Source organism: Spermophilus citellus (genome assembly GCF_964194105.1).
Source record: "Spermophilus citellus genome assembly, chromosome: 5".
Taxonomy (NCBI): Eukaryota; Metazoa; Chordata; class Mammalia; order Rodentia; family Sciuridae; genus Spermophilus; species Spermophilus citellus.
Window position 1 is genome coordinate 71,362,612 of NC_138186.1, and position 19,521 is coordinate 71,382,132.

The 19,521-nt window shown below is 34.4% G+C and overlaps 1 protein-coding gene across 1 annotated transcript in view; it reads right to left on the reverse strand.

Annotated features, from left to right (window-relative positions):
* The window catches only part of COL21A1 (collagen type XXI alpha 1 chain), a 198,612-nt gene that overhangs the window by 124,962 nt on the left and 54,129 nt on the right, over nt 1–19,521 (reverse strand). The window contains exons 2-4 of the mRNA XM_081295392.1: nt 9,337–9,405; nt 7,624–7,747; nt 4,213–4,764 (exon numbers count right to left, since the gene is read on the reverse strand). Coding sequence (XP_081151518.1) covers nt 4,213–4,764; nt 7,624–7,711 — 640 coding nt within the window. The 5' untranslated portion in view covers nt 7,712–7,747; nt 9,337–9,405. The remainder of the gene's footprint in view (nt 1–4,212; nt 4,765–7,623; nt 7,748–9,336; nt 9,406–19,521) is intronic.

The window sequence follows — 19,521 nt, forward strand, 5'->3', positions numbered from 1 at the left end:
TAATTATTAAAATGATAATGGAATTTTTTTTACACAGATTAGAAAAGCCCTAAAATCCATGTGGAATCACAAAGGAACATGAATAGCCAAAATATATTGAAAAATCTTTTTGGTTTCATATTATCAAATAAGGCTATAGTAATCAAAACAGTATGCAATTGAAATGATGACAGATATAAAGACCAGTGAAACAGATGAGTGGGCCCAGAAACACACATGTGTATATAATGATCTTTGACATGGGTGCCAAGACTACATAATGAGGAAGGAAGGAATCATCTCCTCAACCACTGCTCCTGGGGAAACTAGATATCCACACATAAAAGAATAAACCTGGACCACTTTCTTACACCAACCCACAAAAATCAACTCAGAATGGATTTATCATAAGACCTAAAATTATAAAACTCTTGGAAGAAAACAAAGGGAAATAGCTTTATAACCCTGGTTGTTATGGTTTAGATATGAGGTATCCCCTAAAAGCTCATGGTGAGACAACACTAGAACATTCAGAGGTGAAATGAATGGGTTATGAGAGCCTTAACCTAATCAGTGCATTAATCCATTGATGAGGTTAACTGGTGGTAACTGTAGTCAGGTAGGGTATAGTTAGAGGAGGTGGTTCACTGGGGGGGCTCACCTTTGGGGCATATATTTTGTTCTTGGTGAGGGAGCTCTCTCTCTGCTTCCTGATGTGATGTCTTGAGCCACCTTCCTCTGCCACATCCTTCCATCATGATATACTGCCTCACCTCAAGCCCAAGGAACGGAGTCAGCCTTCTATGGACTGAGATCTCTGAAACCACGAGCCCCAAATAAACTTTCCCTCCTCTAAAATTGTTCTTCTCAGGTCCTTTGGTCAGAACAACAAAAAGCTGACTGAAGCACTGGTCTTGAAAATGACTTCTTGCATTAACACCAAAAGCATAGGCACCAAAGAAACGATAGACAAAATGGGATGACACCAATTGAAAAGGTCTGTGCAACAAAGTAAACAATGAAAAGGGTGGAAAGAAAACATGCAAAATGGAAAAAATTACTTGCCAACTAGATATCTCATGATTGGTTAATATCCAAAATAAATAAGGAAGTTCTACAACTTGATATTTTCTAAAAACCCTATTAAAAATGGGTGAAAGATTTGAATGGATGGTTTTGCAAACATGACCTACACGAGACTAACAGGTAATGAAAAGATGCTCAACATCCCTAGCCCTCAGGAAATCAAAACTACTGTGAGGTATCACCTCACATATGTTAGGGTGGCCATTTCCAAAATAATTAGCAGAAAATAACAAGTGTTGACAAGGATATTGAGGCATTGAACCTTTTGCACACTGTTAGCTGTATGGAAGAGAGTATGATGACTCCTAAAAATATAAAATGGAACTACCAACATGATACAACCATCCTACATTTGGAATTTATCTAAAAGAAATTAACAGAATTATCAAAAGATATCTGTGTACCCAGTTTCACTGCTGCATGATTCACAATAGCCAAGAGGTGAAAACAACCTAAATGACCAAGGATGGAGGAACAGATAAAAAATAAACAAAACAAATCATGGTGTACAAATACAGTGAAAGAGTATTCAGTCATAAAAAGAAAGCCTATCGTATGAGACTATGTGGATGAACCTGAAAGATATTACGCTAAGTAAAATAAGCTAGTCACAGGACAAAGGCTGTATGTTGCTACCTGTGAGAATGAATCTAAAGTAGGCAAACTTACAGAAGCAAAATGAAAAGTGGTGGTTGTCCATGGTTTGAGGAAATGGAAAAATTGTTCAAGTGATATCAAGTTTCAGCCAGGAAAGATGAAAAATTCCTAAATCTATTCTTATGACACTGTGCAAGGTTCACAGTACTATATACTTAAAACTTATTAGTAAGGTATATCTCATGTTATATGTTTTTTTCTGAGAAAGGGAAGGAAGAGGAGACAGGAGAAGTAACATAGTGGCAGTACTAGTAGTAGTAATAAGACAACTTTTAGGCATAAACAATTGCCCATTTAAAAAATGGTGGCCCTGATACAAGGAAAATACTGGAGGCAATTCCTCCAGGGAAATAATGGGTCCTTGAAGATGAAATGAATTGTGAGGCAAAAAAAAAAAAAAAAACAGGCAGATAATACTTTGTTCAATCTGAAGCAACCATAAAGTATAAAGTGAACAGTACTAGGAAATAGTAACCTTCAATACTGAGTACAGCTGGACTCTTTGCCATGGAAATATGAATTGGTCAAAGGATTCAAATACAAATTGCATGACTTGAGATTCTCAAAGACAAGGATGCCTTAATTTAGAGCATTAACCATAATCTAATTGGTACAAAAAGTCAAGTGCCAGAAAACCCATATATTCCATAAGCATAACTTCAAAAACTACATTTTGTAAGATGACTATTGTACAGCACATACATGAAACTGAATAGACACAGACATTACTTATATTCTTTCTTTGAGTGTGGATGAAGTAATATTGGGCAAGATTTCAAATTCTTTTTTTTTTTGTAGATTGTACATTTGAGCTAAAAGACCTTTTTACCCCATTTTAAGCAGAGCAACAGCAACCCTTTAATGTGTAATTAGAGTTTGTTGAAAAGAACGTATTTACCAAAATACATATCTACAGAAAAAGCCTCTGAATACTGAACAGATGTATTTTATCAGTTACATTTATATTTTAGGATTAAAAAAAGATAAGTTTATCCATGAAAAGTCTATTTTAATAATGAAATATGCCTGGCTTCAAAATAAGAGTATTCTAACTAATCTGACAAGCTATTAAAGATATCAACCCAAAGATGATAAGAATCAACCCAGGGGCTGGGGTTGTGGCTCAGTTGTGGAGTGTTCATCTAGCATGTGTGAGGACTGGGTTCCATCCTCAGCACCCCATAAAAATATAAATAAACAAAGTAAAAGTATTGTGTCTATCTACAACTGAAAAAATAAATTCTTTAAAAAAATAAAAAAGAATCAGCCCAGTATTACTGCAGCTCATTAACACAGTGATGACTACATATGCCCCTTTCTTCAAAGTGTGATTAGGGAAGATGCTTGATTTTCTATACTTTGCTAATTATTGTAAAGAAAAAATTTTAATTGTTTTTCTCCACTATTTCCACTAAACAAATATGAAGAAAATAGAATAGCTATGGCATAATTTGTTTCATAACCACAAACATAGCAATTTTTTCCATCAAATGTGAACCAATACTTTTGGAGTCTATGGAAAATAAGAAAATTTTTCTTTTCACATTAGTGTTACTTCTGAAGTACATGGAATATTCAATGCCTATAGAAACTCAAAAGATATTATTCTCACCAAATAATCCAAACATAGACATATCTGTGCCCTGACAGGATTAATGTTTACCAAAAACTGAAGCTTTCTCATACCATGCAGTTATCATAACATGAAGTTAGATTTTGTGGAATGATGCAGAATCACTGTTAAGTACTTTATTTCCAAATGTCCCATGAAGAAAGAATTTAAGCCTTTCTTAAGTGCAATGTTTAACATTTCCCCTGATATTTTCAAATGTCAGTAATTTAACCCTTTTTACCTGAAGAAATGAGAAATTCCCATTCAGAATTATGTACAAGAAATTCACTGTTGTTATTTATGTTGACAATATTTACAAATAAGATAAGTTTATAAAACTGGGAAATTACTAAATAAGCTTCAGTAGAAGATGTTCTGTTATCATGTTAAAAGATTAAGAAAATTATTAGACAACAAAGTAATAGCATAAAAATAGAGTATGAAATTATATATACAATAGTGTCCTGTTTTAGGTAGACAAATAAACTCTAAGACACATTGAGGAACAAAAGGAAATAGACTGGAATGAAAAATATAGGAAAACTCTTTAGCTGTAATTTTATATAAAGCAGTTGATTTAATTCTTATTTTTAATTTTGTTTATTTTATCCCATCCCCATAGTAGATGTGCTATAATTGAAAGGGAAAATAAATGTAAAAAAACATCAGGCTTCTATATTTAGATTTTATCAAAATGTAACTGTTTATAAAAGCAATATTTATCCAGAATGTAAAACAGAAATCTGTGCTTACCTCATCTCTAACATAAATAAATAACGTCATTACCTAAAGCTACACCTGTGTTAATGAGCAAAATCATATATCAAGATGTAAGAAATTGCAATTATGAAATGTTGCCAAATTACAGTAGGGCTTACCTTCACAAAGCTTTTGCTTCATTATTTCCCTTATTTTGGATATGGCGATATAGTCCTCCACATAGAACACATATGTTGAGGAAGGCTTGTTGGCAATGGCTCTGAGTTCTGCATCTTCTGTTTCTGATCCAACGCCGATGGCAAACAGTGTTATTTTATTGTCTCTTGCTGCTTCTGCCGCATCCTTGACTTCGTCTTGGGATTTGCCATCCGTAAGCACCACTGCTATCTTGGTCAGAAATCGTGAGGATTTGGCAAAAAGGTAATCCAGTGCAAACTGGATGGCCTTTCCAGTCCTCGTGTTTCCTCCTAAGTAGTGGATAGACTCCATGGCTGCTATCAAATTCTCTCCTGAAGCATAACTTCCCAGGGGAATCTCCAGCACAGGGTAGTCGCTATACTGAACCACTCCAACCTGAATAAACTTGGGTCCTATGTCAAAGTTTTTTGTGATATTAACAAGCCACTTTTTCACTATTTCAAAGTTTTCTGGGCCCACACTGTAAGAGCCATCTAAGATGAAAACTAAGTCTGTTGGAGCCGTACGGCAACCTAAGGAAAAAGGGAAACCATCAGAATGCATTTGTTATATAAAAAACAAAAAGTGTCCTTAGATATATGAAGTTTTGGCTAACATCTTTGCTTGTCTTAAGTAATGAATTAAACATGTTAAGGTTAATGCTAAACTTGAACATTTGTAAAATATAAACCAAGGAATAGGAGAAAAATAAAAACAAATTTTCTGCCAACTTTGACTCAACTAGCTAATATAATTTCATACTATTCTTGTTGGTAAAAGTTAAATGGAACAAAATCACCAAAGCAGTCAACACTTGAACTACATCTAAAATTGGTGTCCAAATGTTAGATCTCTCATCTTCAGCCAATAATGTGGCAAAACATCAGCTTAAATGAATCTATATTCAAGGGTATGAAATCATTTCTTTCTCTGTATACATTTTTATTTTGAGATAACCAGGAAAAATATATAATCTTAAAGTTCTATTAGGGAAAAAAAAGGTTTTTGGTGCAAGTTATAGCTAGACAAATTATAAGCAGTTGTGGAAAGAAAAAAAAAAACTCTATAGTGTACAACAGTAAGCCTCTAACCCTATTTTGTTCTTTCAGTACCTGATGATTGCAGGTACCTGACTTATGCTAAAGGCACATAAAATCTATCAAAAAGCTCATAGTCTAGTACGACAGAAAGCTGGCTGGTTTAAGAAAGTAAAAAGAATTAAGAGATCACTGAAGAGGGGACCACAAACTAATTGTAGAGATCAGGAAAGGTTTTATGGGAAAGCTGATAGGCAATATGAGATATGAGTGTTTTAACTAGGTAAAGAAGAGGATATTCTAATCAAAAGGAACAGCAAGTACAAAGGCCCAGAGATGACACAGAAACAAACTAAAAGACAAACTGGTTAGTTTAAATAATCCTAAAAGTTGGGAATGGCCAGACTGCATGGATAGGAACAGCCAATTTGCTTTATCCTTTTATAATTTCTGCACTCAATGAAGCAAAAATAGCTATCATTTTATGTCCCATGATATGTGGTTTTAAATTCATTTTTGTTTATATTTGCCACATTTGCATTTAGCATGGGGGAAATCACACCTCCCTGGAGATAATGAGTTGAAAAGGATGAAATGAGAAGTCAGAGTACTATGGTAGTAAATTTAAGTCTTTTGATTTTACTCATATTAATAGTTTCCATTAAGTAGAGATCAGATTCCCAATTTAAAGTTAAAATAAAGATGATTTATTTTCTGCAAATACTTGCAAATAAGCTACCATAATTGTAAAGTAGGTACTAAAGAAAAATTAATTTGTGAAAATAAGTATTCTTAGTATTTCCCTATCTCTTTAGTAATAAGTTAAACTCTATATTTCCTATTCTGTTGACTTATCTTCCCTCCCTTCCCTTCCTTTATCTATATCTACTTGCATACTTGGGATGTTGACAAGGCTCACAGGAAGAAGCTCCAACTTTACAATTATCTTAACTCACTCATAGAAGTCAAAAATAGACTACTGTGAGGTGAATTATAGCAACAGCCAAGAAGTTACAAAAAGTTGTCATTATGTGGATTTGTCACAAAAATTCAACAGTGATTATGACATTATTTGTAACCTGTATTCTGCAGGTGGTGGTGCCCTCAGAAGGGTGTAACAGACCCAACTCCACCAACCTCTGCCAAAGTTCAGGGCAGGGACCACAGGAATGGAATTTTGCCTAGAGGCAAATTTGAAAGCCCAAGAGAATGCCATTCTTCTGTTAGTTTTGGAAGCCTGATTGGCATTAAAAGTTATGCTTCTAGTAGTTTGTTGGGGGTTGGGGGGGGGACCAAGAGGATAGGAAAGATGTGTTTTCAGAGTTCTTCAATGTTGACCCTTCTTAAATACCGAGACTCACTGTCTGAACCTGCTAGTGTTTGTGTGCCACCTGACAAAGATCTTACAAGGTTGGTTGTTCTTGGCCCTCCTTACCCCTCTCCTGTTGGAGCCACAGAGTATGTATTTCATAGCTGTAAGGTTAGCCAAAACCATGAATACTAAAGCAAGTTTGGCATTTATAAACCCCAAAGTACAATAGACCTCCCCTTTAGAGAGATGAGTAGTGTCATAGGAAAGGAATGGAATTGAAAATCAAAAGTATAGTTCAAATACCAGTTACTGCTCTAACCAGCTGAAAGGCACTAAGCCACCTAAATTATAAATGTCTCTTTTCACCCTCAAAATGTAGAGACAGGTTATCTATCTTGTAGAATACTTGGGGGAATTAAACATTAATTATTATTTTTTTAATAAATTTGAAGTCAAATTGAATCAAGCTGTCAAAACATATGATGTAACTATTATAGAAACTAATTAATATATAGTTGGGTATTTATGAGTTTTTAAATGTGAACATAACTAAACTCTAAAAAAAGTATGTTATCTATACAAAATGGCCTCTATAGCAGAACCACAATTATTACAATTCTTTGTCTCTAATGCAAGCTTGCTCCCAGGCAATAAGAACATGGTCACCATTAACTGAGATGTCACTGTACTGAGCCATTTACATGCATCATTATCCCATTCAGTCCCAGTGATCACCTAAGAAGCATGTGCTTTATCTCCATATCAGCAAAGCTCAGAGGTTGCTGAACATGGACTCCAAACCAGACTGGGTATTCCAAAGCCCAGTGCATTTGAGGATAAGGTATTAGCACAGAGTAACTTCCAAACTACCTCTGAGGGAAGCTCTTTCTCTCAGCTACATAGCAATTCATTTATCTTAGGGAATTACAGAATTAAAGACAATAAGAATAAGATCCTTAAAACTACTCCTTGAACTTCCAATATTTGATTTACAGAATCAAAATCTGTTGATAACAAAAAGAGACAATGCTGAAAGCTCTTACTTGATCTTATTTCCCCATCTTCAGCTAATACAAAATTCTGAAGAAGCAGAACAAGAACTATCCAAAGAAATGTAATGTGATGAGCCATGTTTGTTTTCAATTTAATATTTTGGTTTTAGGATTCCTGAAAGGACAAAAAAATTAAATGTATTAGATAAATGAAGATAAACATGCAATTATTGTACATTTAAATTTAAATTAACTTCATGACTTTAGAATTTAGATGGGTCTAAAATAGACAAAATTTAAATATTTTAATGCAGGAAGACAATCAATTGGGGCTGAGGAAGACCATGATAAATCTTTTAATTCATAATCGTCTTGGAAAAGTATAAGCTCTGTCTAAAATTTTGAGCTTTGTTCCAAATTTTTATTAGAAATTCTCCTTTCCATAAGTCCTGTGAAACATTTTATGTTCTTTTTAATACCTAAATGGTAGCAAATATTCCTTTAAATATGAATTTGCATTTTAAAAAAAAATAGTCCAAGGTACCTGGTAAAGATATCTATATGATAAAATGGAGATTAATTAATGTAGAAAATGAGATATTAATTGTAAACATTAAGAAATATTTTATCTGGGCTGGGGATGTGGCTCAAGCGGTAGCGCGCTCGCCTGGCATGCGTGGGGCCCAGGTTCAATTCTCAGCACCACATACAAACAAAGATGTTGAGTCCGCCGATAACTAAAAAATAAATATTAAAAAAATTCTCTCTCTCTCTCTCTCTCTCTCCCTCTCTCACTCTCTCTTTTTTTAAAAAAGAAATATTTTATCTGATTCATAAACACTCATTTATTTGACCTTAATATACCTTCTAAACATCAGTTCAAGGACTTCATTTCTGGCTAAAATGTGGAAAATTTTAGGATATCATCATTACAATCATGAGAACACACCAGATAAACCACAGACCTGCAATCTTTAACCCAGGAACAAGAAGAGGATTTAAAGAAACCCAAATGAACTAAAGTCCAGAAGTTACTGCTTTCATTCCTGACAGAGAATCCTCCAGAAGAGAAGGAGTTTGACAAAGCATGAGAGAAATCAGTCAAAATTGGTATGTCAGAGTGGAATTCAGATTCGAATCCTGGGAAGCCCCAGTGACAGAAAGAATAAGTCCTCATGCAGCATGCATTCCCCATGAACCTAAGCTAAACGCAGAGTAGATGGGAAGTACATGGACTGTTTAGAAGTTAGAATAGCCCACAGAGGCCCTCTCCCATGCTCCCACTGTGCAGATGACCAGAGATTTCCTCAAATACAAAGCAGAGGTCTGCTGAAATCTGTAGTAGGAGCAAAAAGACAGAGAGGAATCCCTCTAAGGCCCTTCAGTCCTGCACTACAGCAAGGAGAGAGAGCTCAAAAAGCAGACAGCCAAGAGGATTAGAAAAACAACTCCAGAAATCTGAAGAGCTAAAAACTACAGACAAGCTGAAAGAAATCCCCTTTGTCTCAAGATTATGAAATTTTGATTTCTTGGGCAAAAAACATTCTGTATTCTCAAACGCAGAGATTATCTAAATATCAGAAGTACCAAATAGGGTTTGTAAAATAGCTATGATAAGTATGTTAAAGGATCCAGTGAAGAAAATGAACAACATGCAGAGAAAATGGGAAATTCAGAAGAGAGATGACAATTATTTTAAAAGGTCCAAGCAGAAATACTTGCAATGAAAAATACATCAGAGAAGAATTCACGCAACAGACTTACCTGCATATACCAGAGTGCAATATCAGTAACTTGAAGACAAGTCAGCATAAATTATCCAAAAATGAAACCCTAAGAAGAAAAAATAATAATAATGATAAAAGGAATAGAGTATCTGAAATTTATGAGACAATACCAAATGCTTTTTATTTAGCATATAGTAATTAAATTTTCTTCAGAGAGAAAAAGGGTAATAAAAAAAGTTTGAAAAGATATGGCCAAAAATTTTCTAAGCTACCATCTCAAATCCAAAAAGTTCAACAAATCCCAAGCAAGAAACAAAATGAGTCACATGTAGATACATCATAATCAATCAACTGAAAATCAAAACAAAAGAAAATTTCTAAAATTGGTTAGAGGGGAGGAAATTACATTATAATACACAGGGGACAGCAACAAGAATTTTAGATTGATATTTCACAGTCAAAAATTGGCAATCAGAAACTATAAAAAATCCTAAATATGTGGATATCTAATATTAAAACATCTGATTATTTGGAGCAAAATATGAAAAAAATAAAGAAATAGACCACTGAAAACATAACATGAAGTTTTAACATTCAGGACTCAGCAAATATTACATTAGACCAAGAATACAGTAATGGCACAGAAGATTTGAACATTATCAATTATCTTCACCTCATTGCCATCTGTAGAACGTTCTCTCTAATGATAGCAAAATACACATATTTTTGAAATGCCAATGGGTTAGTCACCAAAAAAGACCATATGCTGGGGGGTGGGACATTCCAAAAAAAATCAAAATCACACAGATTATGTTCCTTGACCAAATGATGTTAAATTAGAAAATACTGGTGAGGCTATCTAGACCTAGAGTTTATTTTTAGAAAGGTTTTTTGATCAGGTTCATTTTATTCAATAGATAATTGAACCAAATTCAAGAGTTGAATTTTTTAATTAAAACCATTCCAGGAAGAAAACTACAGGTTTAGATAGCTTTGTGAATAATTTCTTTCAAACATTTATTTAAATGGTTAAAATCAAAATCATTGAGTGAAATTAAATAAAAATAGAGGAAGGATGAACTTTCCCCAACTTTTTTATCATAAGGCCAACTTAACCCTAAATTGAAAACTGGTCAAATAGAAGAAAACTGTAGTCTACTATTCTTCATGATCATAGATGTAAAAATAAGCAAATCAAGTTTAGCAATATATACAATAATGCCCAAGTAAAATTTATCACATAGATATGATTAAAACTTAAAACTGAACATATATAATTTACTAAAGGACTAAAAAAAATCATAGGTGCATTCTGATTTGTGCGGCAAACATTTAACAAAATTTAACACTTGCTCATGACAAAACTTTCAGCAATAAAAAGAAACTTAATGTGATAAATGCCTTCTATGAAAAATCTAAAGAAACAGCATATTAAGAGGTAAAATATTGAGTAATTTGTCCCAAAAATCAGTAGTTAAAGATATATTCTCATACCATGTCTATTTTAACAATGTATAGGGAGTCCTGGTTGAGGTCATAGGCAAAAATGAGAAATAAAAGATGTGAAGATTATAAAAGAAAAAATACAACTGATCTTATTTTCAAGCATATGATTATCTACACAGAAAATTCTTTGGACAGGTTGTCCTGGTAGCACACACATATAATCCCACCTACTTGGGTGGGTGAGGCAGAAGGATCACAAGTTCAGGGCCAGCCAAGGCAACTTAGTGAGACCCTGTCTTAAAAATAAAATAAAAGGGGATAGAGATGTAGCTCAGTCATACAGTGCTTGCCTGCCATGTGTGAGGCCCTGGGCTCAAGCCCAGTCTTGGAAAAAAAGAAAGAAAAGAAAAATCTTTTGATACTAGGAGAAAACTAGTAGAACTAATGAGTTAATTCAGCAAGGTCATAAGACATGATTAATGTTTTTTTTTTCAGTAAAAAGATAAACCAACCACAAAATTGGAAGAAAAATGTAATACTGTTTTTAATAGTATTAAAAGTATCACAAACCTATAAATATGGCTAATTAAAAATGTGAGAGATCTAACACTGTTGAAATTTTAATAACTAAATAAATGTAATGATTCATATTCATGTATCCATACAATTTCCATTCTCCTCAAATTATACATTCAATAAAATCCCAAAAAAGAAGCTTAAAATTTATTCTAAAATTTACAGAAAAATGCAAATGGTTTTGAAAGAACAGTCTGGATTTAGAAGAACTAAATTGGAGAATTTACATAATCTGATTTTGACTTAGTATAAAACCACAACAATTAAGAAAGTGTGGTATTGGTATAAAAACAGATGTAGAATGGAGCACAACAGTGCTCAGTAATAGACCCACACTTACATGGTCAATCTATTTTGAACAAAGGTGCCAAGGTAATTGAATAGGAAAGTGTTTTCAATAACATTGTGTTGGGTCAACTGAATAAAATGAACCTTGACCCCAGCTTATTCCCTACAGAAAAAATTAGATGGAGTGTAGTTCCAAATACAAAAGCTAAAGCTATAAGGCTTCTCAGAAGAAAACATCTTCCTGACCTTAGAATTAGGCAAGTATTTCTTAGGAAACAAATCTTAGCAAATATTTTTAAATGGGTGCATGAGATTTTACCAAAATTAAACATTTCTATTTTTTCCAAAGGCACTATTAAAAAAATGTAAGCCAATATTCAGGTTAAATGCTTATGAAAAAGGATACATATCCAGATTTTATATAAGATACATATAAATACACACATATATACATATATAAATTCTACAAAGTTTTTTTCTTCTAAAAGAAAAACAACCTAATTTTTTTGAATTGGCAAAAGGTCTTTAACAAGCATAGTATAAAAATGATACAGAAATGTCTAATACACATTAAGTGACATCCGTCATCATTAATCATTAGGGAAATATATATTAAAAACAGAACAAGATGTCATTTCACACCTACAAAACTGGCTAGAAGAAAAAGATTGACAATATCAAATGTATAAAAGGATTTTTGGAGAAACTGGAACTCATGTTACTGGTGAAAACTGATGTAATTACTTTACAAAATTGTTAGGTACAGTTTCTTACAAACTATGGCCAGAAGTTCTTTCATGCTAAATATATAACCTAGAAAAAATGAAATAGCAAGTATACATACAGAAAAAAGGTTTAATAATGTTTTACAGTAATTTATCCATAATATTCCCAAACTAAACATAACTCGAATGCTAGAAACAAGTTGTATAACATATTCCGACAATGGAATTCTACTCAGCAATAAAAAATGAACTATCAAACAATGTGAATTAGTTTTAAATATCTTCTATTTCATTAATTAAACCAGACACCAAAGAATACATTCAGTATGATTCCAGTTAATGAAGTCCCCAAATAGGCAAAACTAACCTATAATATTAGATATCAAGTAATGGTTGCCTTGGCTGGCAGAAAATAACTGGAAAATAGTACAAGTAAACTTGCTGGTGATAGAAATATCTTCTTATGGCATCAATATTCAGGTACATAAAATTGTGTAAGTCCATTAAACTAGATGCTTGATATTTGTATGGTCAACATATATAAATGATACCACAATGAAAAGCAATCTATCCAAAAGAATTACTGTCAAGTGAGACCGAGTCCTCTACACAAAGAGCTATAAAGGTCGAAAAATATACATGAGAGACATTTTTGGTAGGCCATAACCAGAATATGCTATTTCATGGCAAAGAATATCAAATATTGTCTAACTTCATCCTCAAAAGTCTCAAAATTTAGTTATGGTTCTTCTATCAAAATTATCCCCAGTGTTTCTATATAATATCAAATTCATTAGAATTCTTGGGCTAATGTGAATTCCTTAATGTTGTTATACTCAGGATCAACAGCAATTGAAATAGAAGACAGAAAAATACATTAAAGGTATGTTATTATAATGTTAATCATTGAAACAAATTGGTTTCATAAATGTTTACAGACATTTCATTGTCTATGTGCTTATGTACAGTTCATATAAAGTTCTACTTAACAGATTTGAGCATTGACTTGAATCCTGGTTAACTTGTTAAACACTGATGCCTAGACTGACCTGATAGCTTCAGGTTATTGGGCAAGACCCAAGCATTGTTTAAGAATAAATACTGCTCCCCATATGCCAACATTCCTCGAAGTTCTAGAAATTCTTGCATAAGACAATGCACAAATGATAACTAAGAAAACTTCTATGGTTCTATTCCCTTGGTAGAGAAGTCAGCTAGTAGCCTAAAAAAGAATTTCTACAAACAAAAAATGCTAAAGTATTCTTACTCAGAGTGGCTGGGTGACCTTTAGCAACCTCTTTTCTCAAACACTAAAATATCTGAAAATCACCTAGAGATCTTATTTAAATGCACAGCTTCATAGCTGGGGAGTTTTCCATCATAGCAGGGGCTAGGTGACTCTGATCCTGCTGAACTTCTGACCACATCTCAAATAGTTAGGCTGTAAAAGGCACTTCAGTTTTTGTCTTTGGTGGTTTTCTCCCCAAACTAAAAATAATGTTGAGATTTCTACAATGATAGCAACAGAATCCCTAGTTTTAAGAGCCACACCCCACTATTTATCTTTCTGAAACAAATGCAGTGGTGGGGGCCACAATTCTGACCTCAGGAGCAAGAACCAAAATACATTTAGTCTATGTCAGTAAGAGTATCAATAAAAAGGAGAAATGACACAAAATAAATAAAACTATTTTTATTTCTAAATGCAAGAGGAGCCATTATAACAGATACCACTGAAATGTAAAGAATCACGAGACCATTATGGAAAACAAGAAGCCAACAAATAGAATAAACTAAAAATGGATCAATTCTTAGAAACATACAACCTAACAAAACCAAATGATGATTAAATAGAAAATTGGGGTATATCAATAATGAGTAATGAGATTGAATTAGTAATTAAAACCTTTCGACCATAAATAATCCAGGATCAGATGCCTATAACAAACACTTAAAGAAGGACAAAACCCAATTTCTATCATACTCGAAGACCTGTAGCTCACATTGCCAAGCCAGAGGGGGAAAAAAAAAAAAGCTAAAAGGGCTTGTCACTAAACTGAAGCTAAGTAAACATTGTTGGGTTTTTGATACATAAAAATTGTAAAACTTGTCTTTCATTATGAAAGAAAGAAACATACATACACACAGTGATACCATTTAGCCTTAAAAAGGAAACCCTGTCATTTGCAGCAACATTAATGAACTTGGAGGATAGTATGCTATTTCTGTGTCAGCCAGACACAGAAAGGAAGATTTGATAGGATCTCACATATATGTATAACTTAAAAAAAAAGTCAAACTCATAACAGAGACTAGAATGGTGGCTAACTGAAACCTAGAAGTGGGGGAAAGAAGGGGTAGGTAGTTAAAAGGTACAAGTTTTCAGTTGTAAGATGAATCAATTTTGAAGACCTAAGGTGAAACATGGTAACCATAGTTAATAATAATTTATTGTATACTGAAAATTTGCTAAGAGAGTAACTCTCAAGTGTCCTCAGCATACAAAAAAATAAAACCTAGGTAAAGTTAAGGACATGATAGCTTGATTGTGATAATCATAATGTGTAAGTATTTCAAAAGAGTATGCTGTGTGCCTTAAATATATACAAGCTTATTTATCAGTTATACCACAAAGAGCTGGAGAAAAATTTTTAACCTTATACAAGTAAAAATAAAAATAAGGGAGAAAAAAAACAGACTGGCAAAGCCCACAGTGCAGTCAGAAGGCAGTGGCATGTGGAGGGGTGAAGGAAGCGGAAGAGGAAAGAGTCCTGCTGTCGGCTGTCAGGTCTAGTTGAACTCCATTCAGGGACAGGATAGCTCAGCTCATCTACATTCTCAGAAAGAAACGAAAATGAGTCACTTTGTCTAAATTCTGCTTTTCAAAAGGCTTTGGATTATGTGTGATTAAATATTGTCTTGATAGGAATTTAAAATAACTATGTTGGCAAGAGTCAAGCAGGCTGAGATATAATGGATTCCCTCAAGAATGAGACTACTGATTAGAACACGGGTTCCCCCCCCCTTTTTTTTCCTCCCCAACTGAAATGGCCCTAAACATATATAAGGACAAGATGACATTTTGCTGAGAGATCCTGGTAGAGACAACAAATCTGACCCTTGCTAGCTCTTCTAACAGTCGCTTATGGGAAGTGCTATCACAGAGACACAGGCACAGTGCCAAGTTCACCAGATGCCTGGGTCTACTCTGCCTCCAGAGCTGTTCAGAACCTGGTTGTGGTGGTGCTTATTACAGTTGTGTTTTTAACAGTGTAAATTACATAGTTGCTTGCCTCACTTATAATGGATAGGCTGCTAAAGAATATAGAACATATGTACCATCTTAAACATAGAATTTGGTTTTGGAAAAGTTAACCTTATTATGCTGCTTATAAAGTTCTTAGTGGGTTCTGAAAAGAGAGAAAATTACTTTTACCAGAATTTTAAAACGTAGGAATTTAAACTGAGATTACCTGTCAATAGAAAATATACATGAGGATACATACACATCAGGAAATCCAACTATTAGATTTAACACAGCTGTTAATTAACCAGAATTTAAAGAACAACCTTCTTATAGTATTGTAAATGTTTTCATTTGTTGTAATTAGTTATACATGACAGTGGAATGCACTTTGACACATCATACATAAATGGAGTACAACTTCTCATTCTTCTGGCTGTACATGATATAGAATCCCACCTGTCATGTAGTCATACATGCACATAGAGTAATAATATCCAATTCATTTTACTATCTTCCTACCCCCATACCCCATCTCCCTTCCCTTCACTTCCCTCTGCCTAATCCAAAGTAACTCTATTCTTCACTAGTCCCCCTGCCTATTGTGAATCAGCATCTGCATATCAGAGAAATCATTCCGCCTTTAGTTTGGGGAAAATTGGCTTATTTCACTTAGTTTGATATTCTCCAGCTCCATCCATTTACTGACAAATGCCATCATTTCATTCTTCTTTAAGGCTGAGTTAATATTTCATTGTGTATATATACCACAGTTTCTTTATCCATTCCTCTGTTGAAGGATACCTAGGTTGGTTCCATAGCTTAGCTATTGTGAATTGAGCTGCTATAAACATTGATGTGGCTGTGTCCCTGTAGTATGCTGATTTTAACTTCTTTGGGTATAAACTGAGGAGTGGGATAGCTGGGTCAAATGGTTGTTCCATTCCAAGTTTTTTGAGGAATCTCCATACTGCTTTCCATAGTGGTCGCACCAATTTGCAGTCCCAGGAGCAGTGTATAAGAATACATGCAACAATAAATGTTGATGAGGATGTGGGGAGAGGGTACACTAGTACTGTACTTTTTTTAAAAATGAGGAAAACCCAGTGATCTGTAATCTTCCTTTCAACTATGGAAATAAGGATTCATATTCTTTGTCCCCACAGGATTATTGTGATAATGAGAATTTAGTTTAAAATTTCTTTGAAACAATACTAGCTCATTTAATCTTGGGAAATATGGAGAAAAATAGGGTTTACCTGTGTAACAAAACTTTTTGCATGCACTCTAAACAAGAGGCTAGAACTTAAAGTGAGGGTCTCTGAGTCCAGAGCTATTTCTCCTACATTTTCTCAACAATAAACATTTAAGTGACATCTACATGACAGACACTTCTTTAGCTGCTAGGAATTCAGAGATAAAATACTACTGTGTTAGAGATTAAACACATAATTGAGTGAGATAACTTCAAATAGTACTAAGTGTTATAAAGAAATCAAAACACTAATGTAGAACTAGGAGCCAGGAGAAGGGGAGGGCTCCCTTACATTTGGAGGTAAAGGTGTGCCTCTTCAAAAAAGGTGACCTTTGAGCTTACACTGGAGTAGCATAAAGAAGCCTTGCTTGAGGGGATCTGAGGCCAAACTCTCTTCCATTGATGGAGTCAGATCTGCTTGTTCTAGGAACAGGTCAGTGAACCATAAGGGTAAGAACCTGGAGCAGTTCAGTCATGGAGCACATTTGGTGTAGAATGCCTCCCCTTAATGCAAAATAAGTTCATCAGAGGGCTTTCCGCATGGGCATATCATGATCTGGTGTTCAAGTTAAGTGTATCATCCCACATTCAAGATCAAAGAGCTCTATAAAGCTTAAAAATTATTTTATTTTCAGGGTAACCAGGAAATAAACAGATGAACTCACTAATTATTGTCCTCTTTTGCTTTTCATCTCTTCCATGTCCTTATCTTAGGTGTTACATCCCACTGTCCATTGCCGAAGTCTGGCTGGGCACAATCAGGAGCCACTTGTCAAAAGAAACAAACTTTATTTTTAGAACCACTCATGCCAAACAAAACTGCTCCTCAGGAAAAACCTTCAGAGCCCAACTGCCACCACCGGCTTCCTACAAGCCTCTCAACCTCCCCCACTCCTCCTGCTCTTGAGGCCGATTGGCTGGGTCGTGTGGGCGGAGCCAAAAAAGTCCCCCAATGAGCAGCTCCGTAGTCTGAAAGGGCGGGGAAACAGCCCAATGAACATCACCGCAGAGGAGCCAATTAGCTAAAAGTTGCTGGGGCCCGCTGTGAACCAATCATCAGCTGGCAGTCTGAAAGGGTGGGGAAACAGCTCAATGAGCATCACCGCAGAGGAGCCAATCAGCTAGAAGTTGCTGGGGCCACTGTGAGCCAATCATCAGCTGGCAGTCTGAAAGTTTGCTGGGGCCCCTTTGGCTGTGGCTCTCAACAGTCCATCACTGTTAATACTTCATTAATGTCAAAATAAATATATATGAAAAACCTTTTCAGAATAGTTGCTACAAACTAAAGCATTCCTTCTCCCCTTTCCATTACTACCTTTTAGTAAATCAGCAAAGCAAGAGAATTAGTATGAGGAGCCACTAGAAATGCAATAAAAGCCTTCAAAATGAGGGACTGTCAGCAAAAAGGACATCTCAAAATTTAGTTGCTATGGTTGGCTTTAAAACCTTCAAATCAGAGTTAAAACTAAAAATAATCCACTTATGAGACACTTACTCATGCTTATTTACAGGCTTTGTCTTGAAACTAAATCATAAAACAGTTAAAGATGGGGAAACAAATTCTAGTCCCTGCTCTTTGATTCACACACACACTATCTGGTATTGGAGATTAATGCTCCAATACCAGTGTAGAGTTATATATTCCCATATTAATGTACTGGAAGTATTGATTAAGACAATAAAATTTAGAAGGGTAAAATGCTGACAACCTGGTAAAAGAAAAAATAAGTAACTAATTAACATATGTATGTTTATAGAATTTAGTTTGAGTTATTGTTAAAACAACTGAATGATATTTATAACTTCTGGAATTACATAGGCCAAATCATGTGCAAAAAATATGTAATTAATCACATCACCTTACATATGTATAACAATTTATGGTTAATTGAAAATTGACATTTGTTATTGAAATTCTCTAAACAAGCACCCAGCATAATAGAAAGGACAGATAAATATAGCTCCCATTTTAAAGATAGGTTAACAGATTCAAGGAAACTATTATTTTATACATTGTCTTAAATGCTAAAAATACAAAGATCTCTCTCTCTCTTTGTCTCTCTCTCAGTCTCATGCATACATACACACACACACACACACCCTAAAAAATCTGATGGGGGAAGAGAAACCTGAGTTGTTCATATTTCATAAAAATTTGCCATGAGATATATTCCCAAAGAGATCAAGAAACAGACAAGTTTTCACATAATGGCTCAGAAACTTTACAATCTGAAAATGAGACTTTAAAAAGATATTTAAAGATACATTCTCTGTTTATGTTACTGATCGTTTCCTGTGCTGTGAAGAACGTTTTTAGTTTGATGCCATCCCATTTATTGATTCTTGATTTTATTTCTTGTGCTTTAGGAGTCTTGTTGAGGAAGTCAATTCCTGAGCTAATATGATGAAGAGTTGGGCTTACTTTTTCTTCTTGTAGGCAGAGTTTCTCTGGTCTAATGCCAAGGTCCTCAATCCACTTTGAGTTTTGTGCAAGTTGTACAATTTCAACCTACTACATATGGATTTCCAGTTTTCCCAGCACCATTTGTTGAAGAGGCTATCTTTTCTCCAATATATGTTTATAGTACCTTTGTCTGGTATGAGATAACTGTATTTATGTGGTATGTCTCTGTGGCTTCTATTCTGTTCCATTAGTCTTCAATTCTTTTTGTGCCAAAACCATGCCAT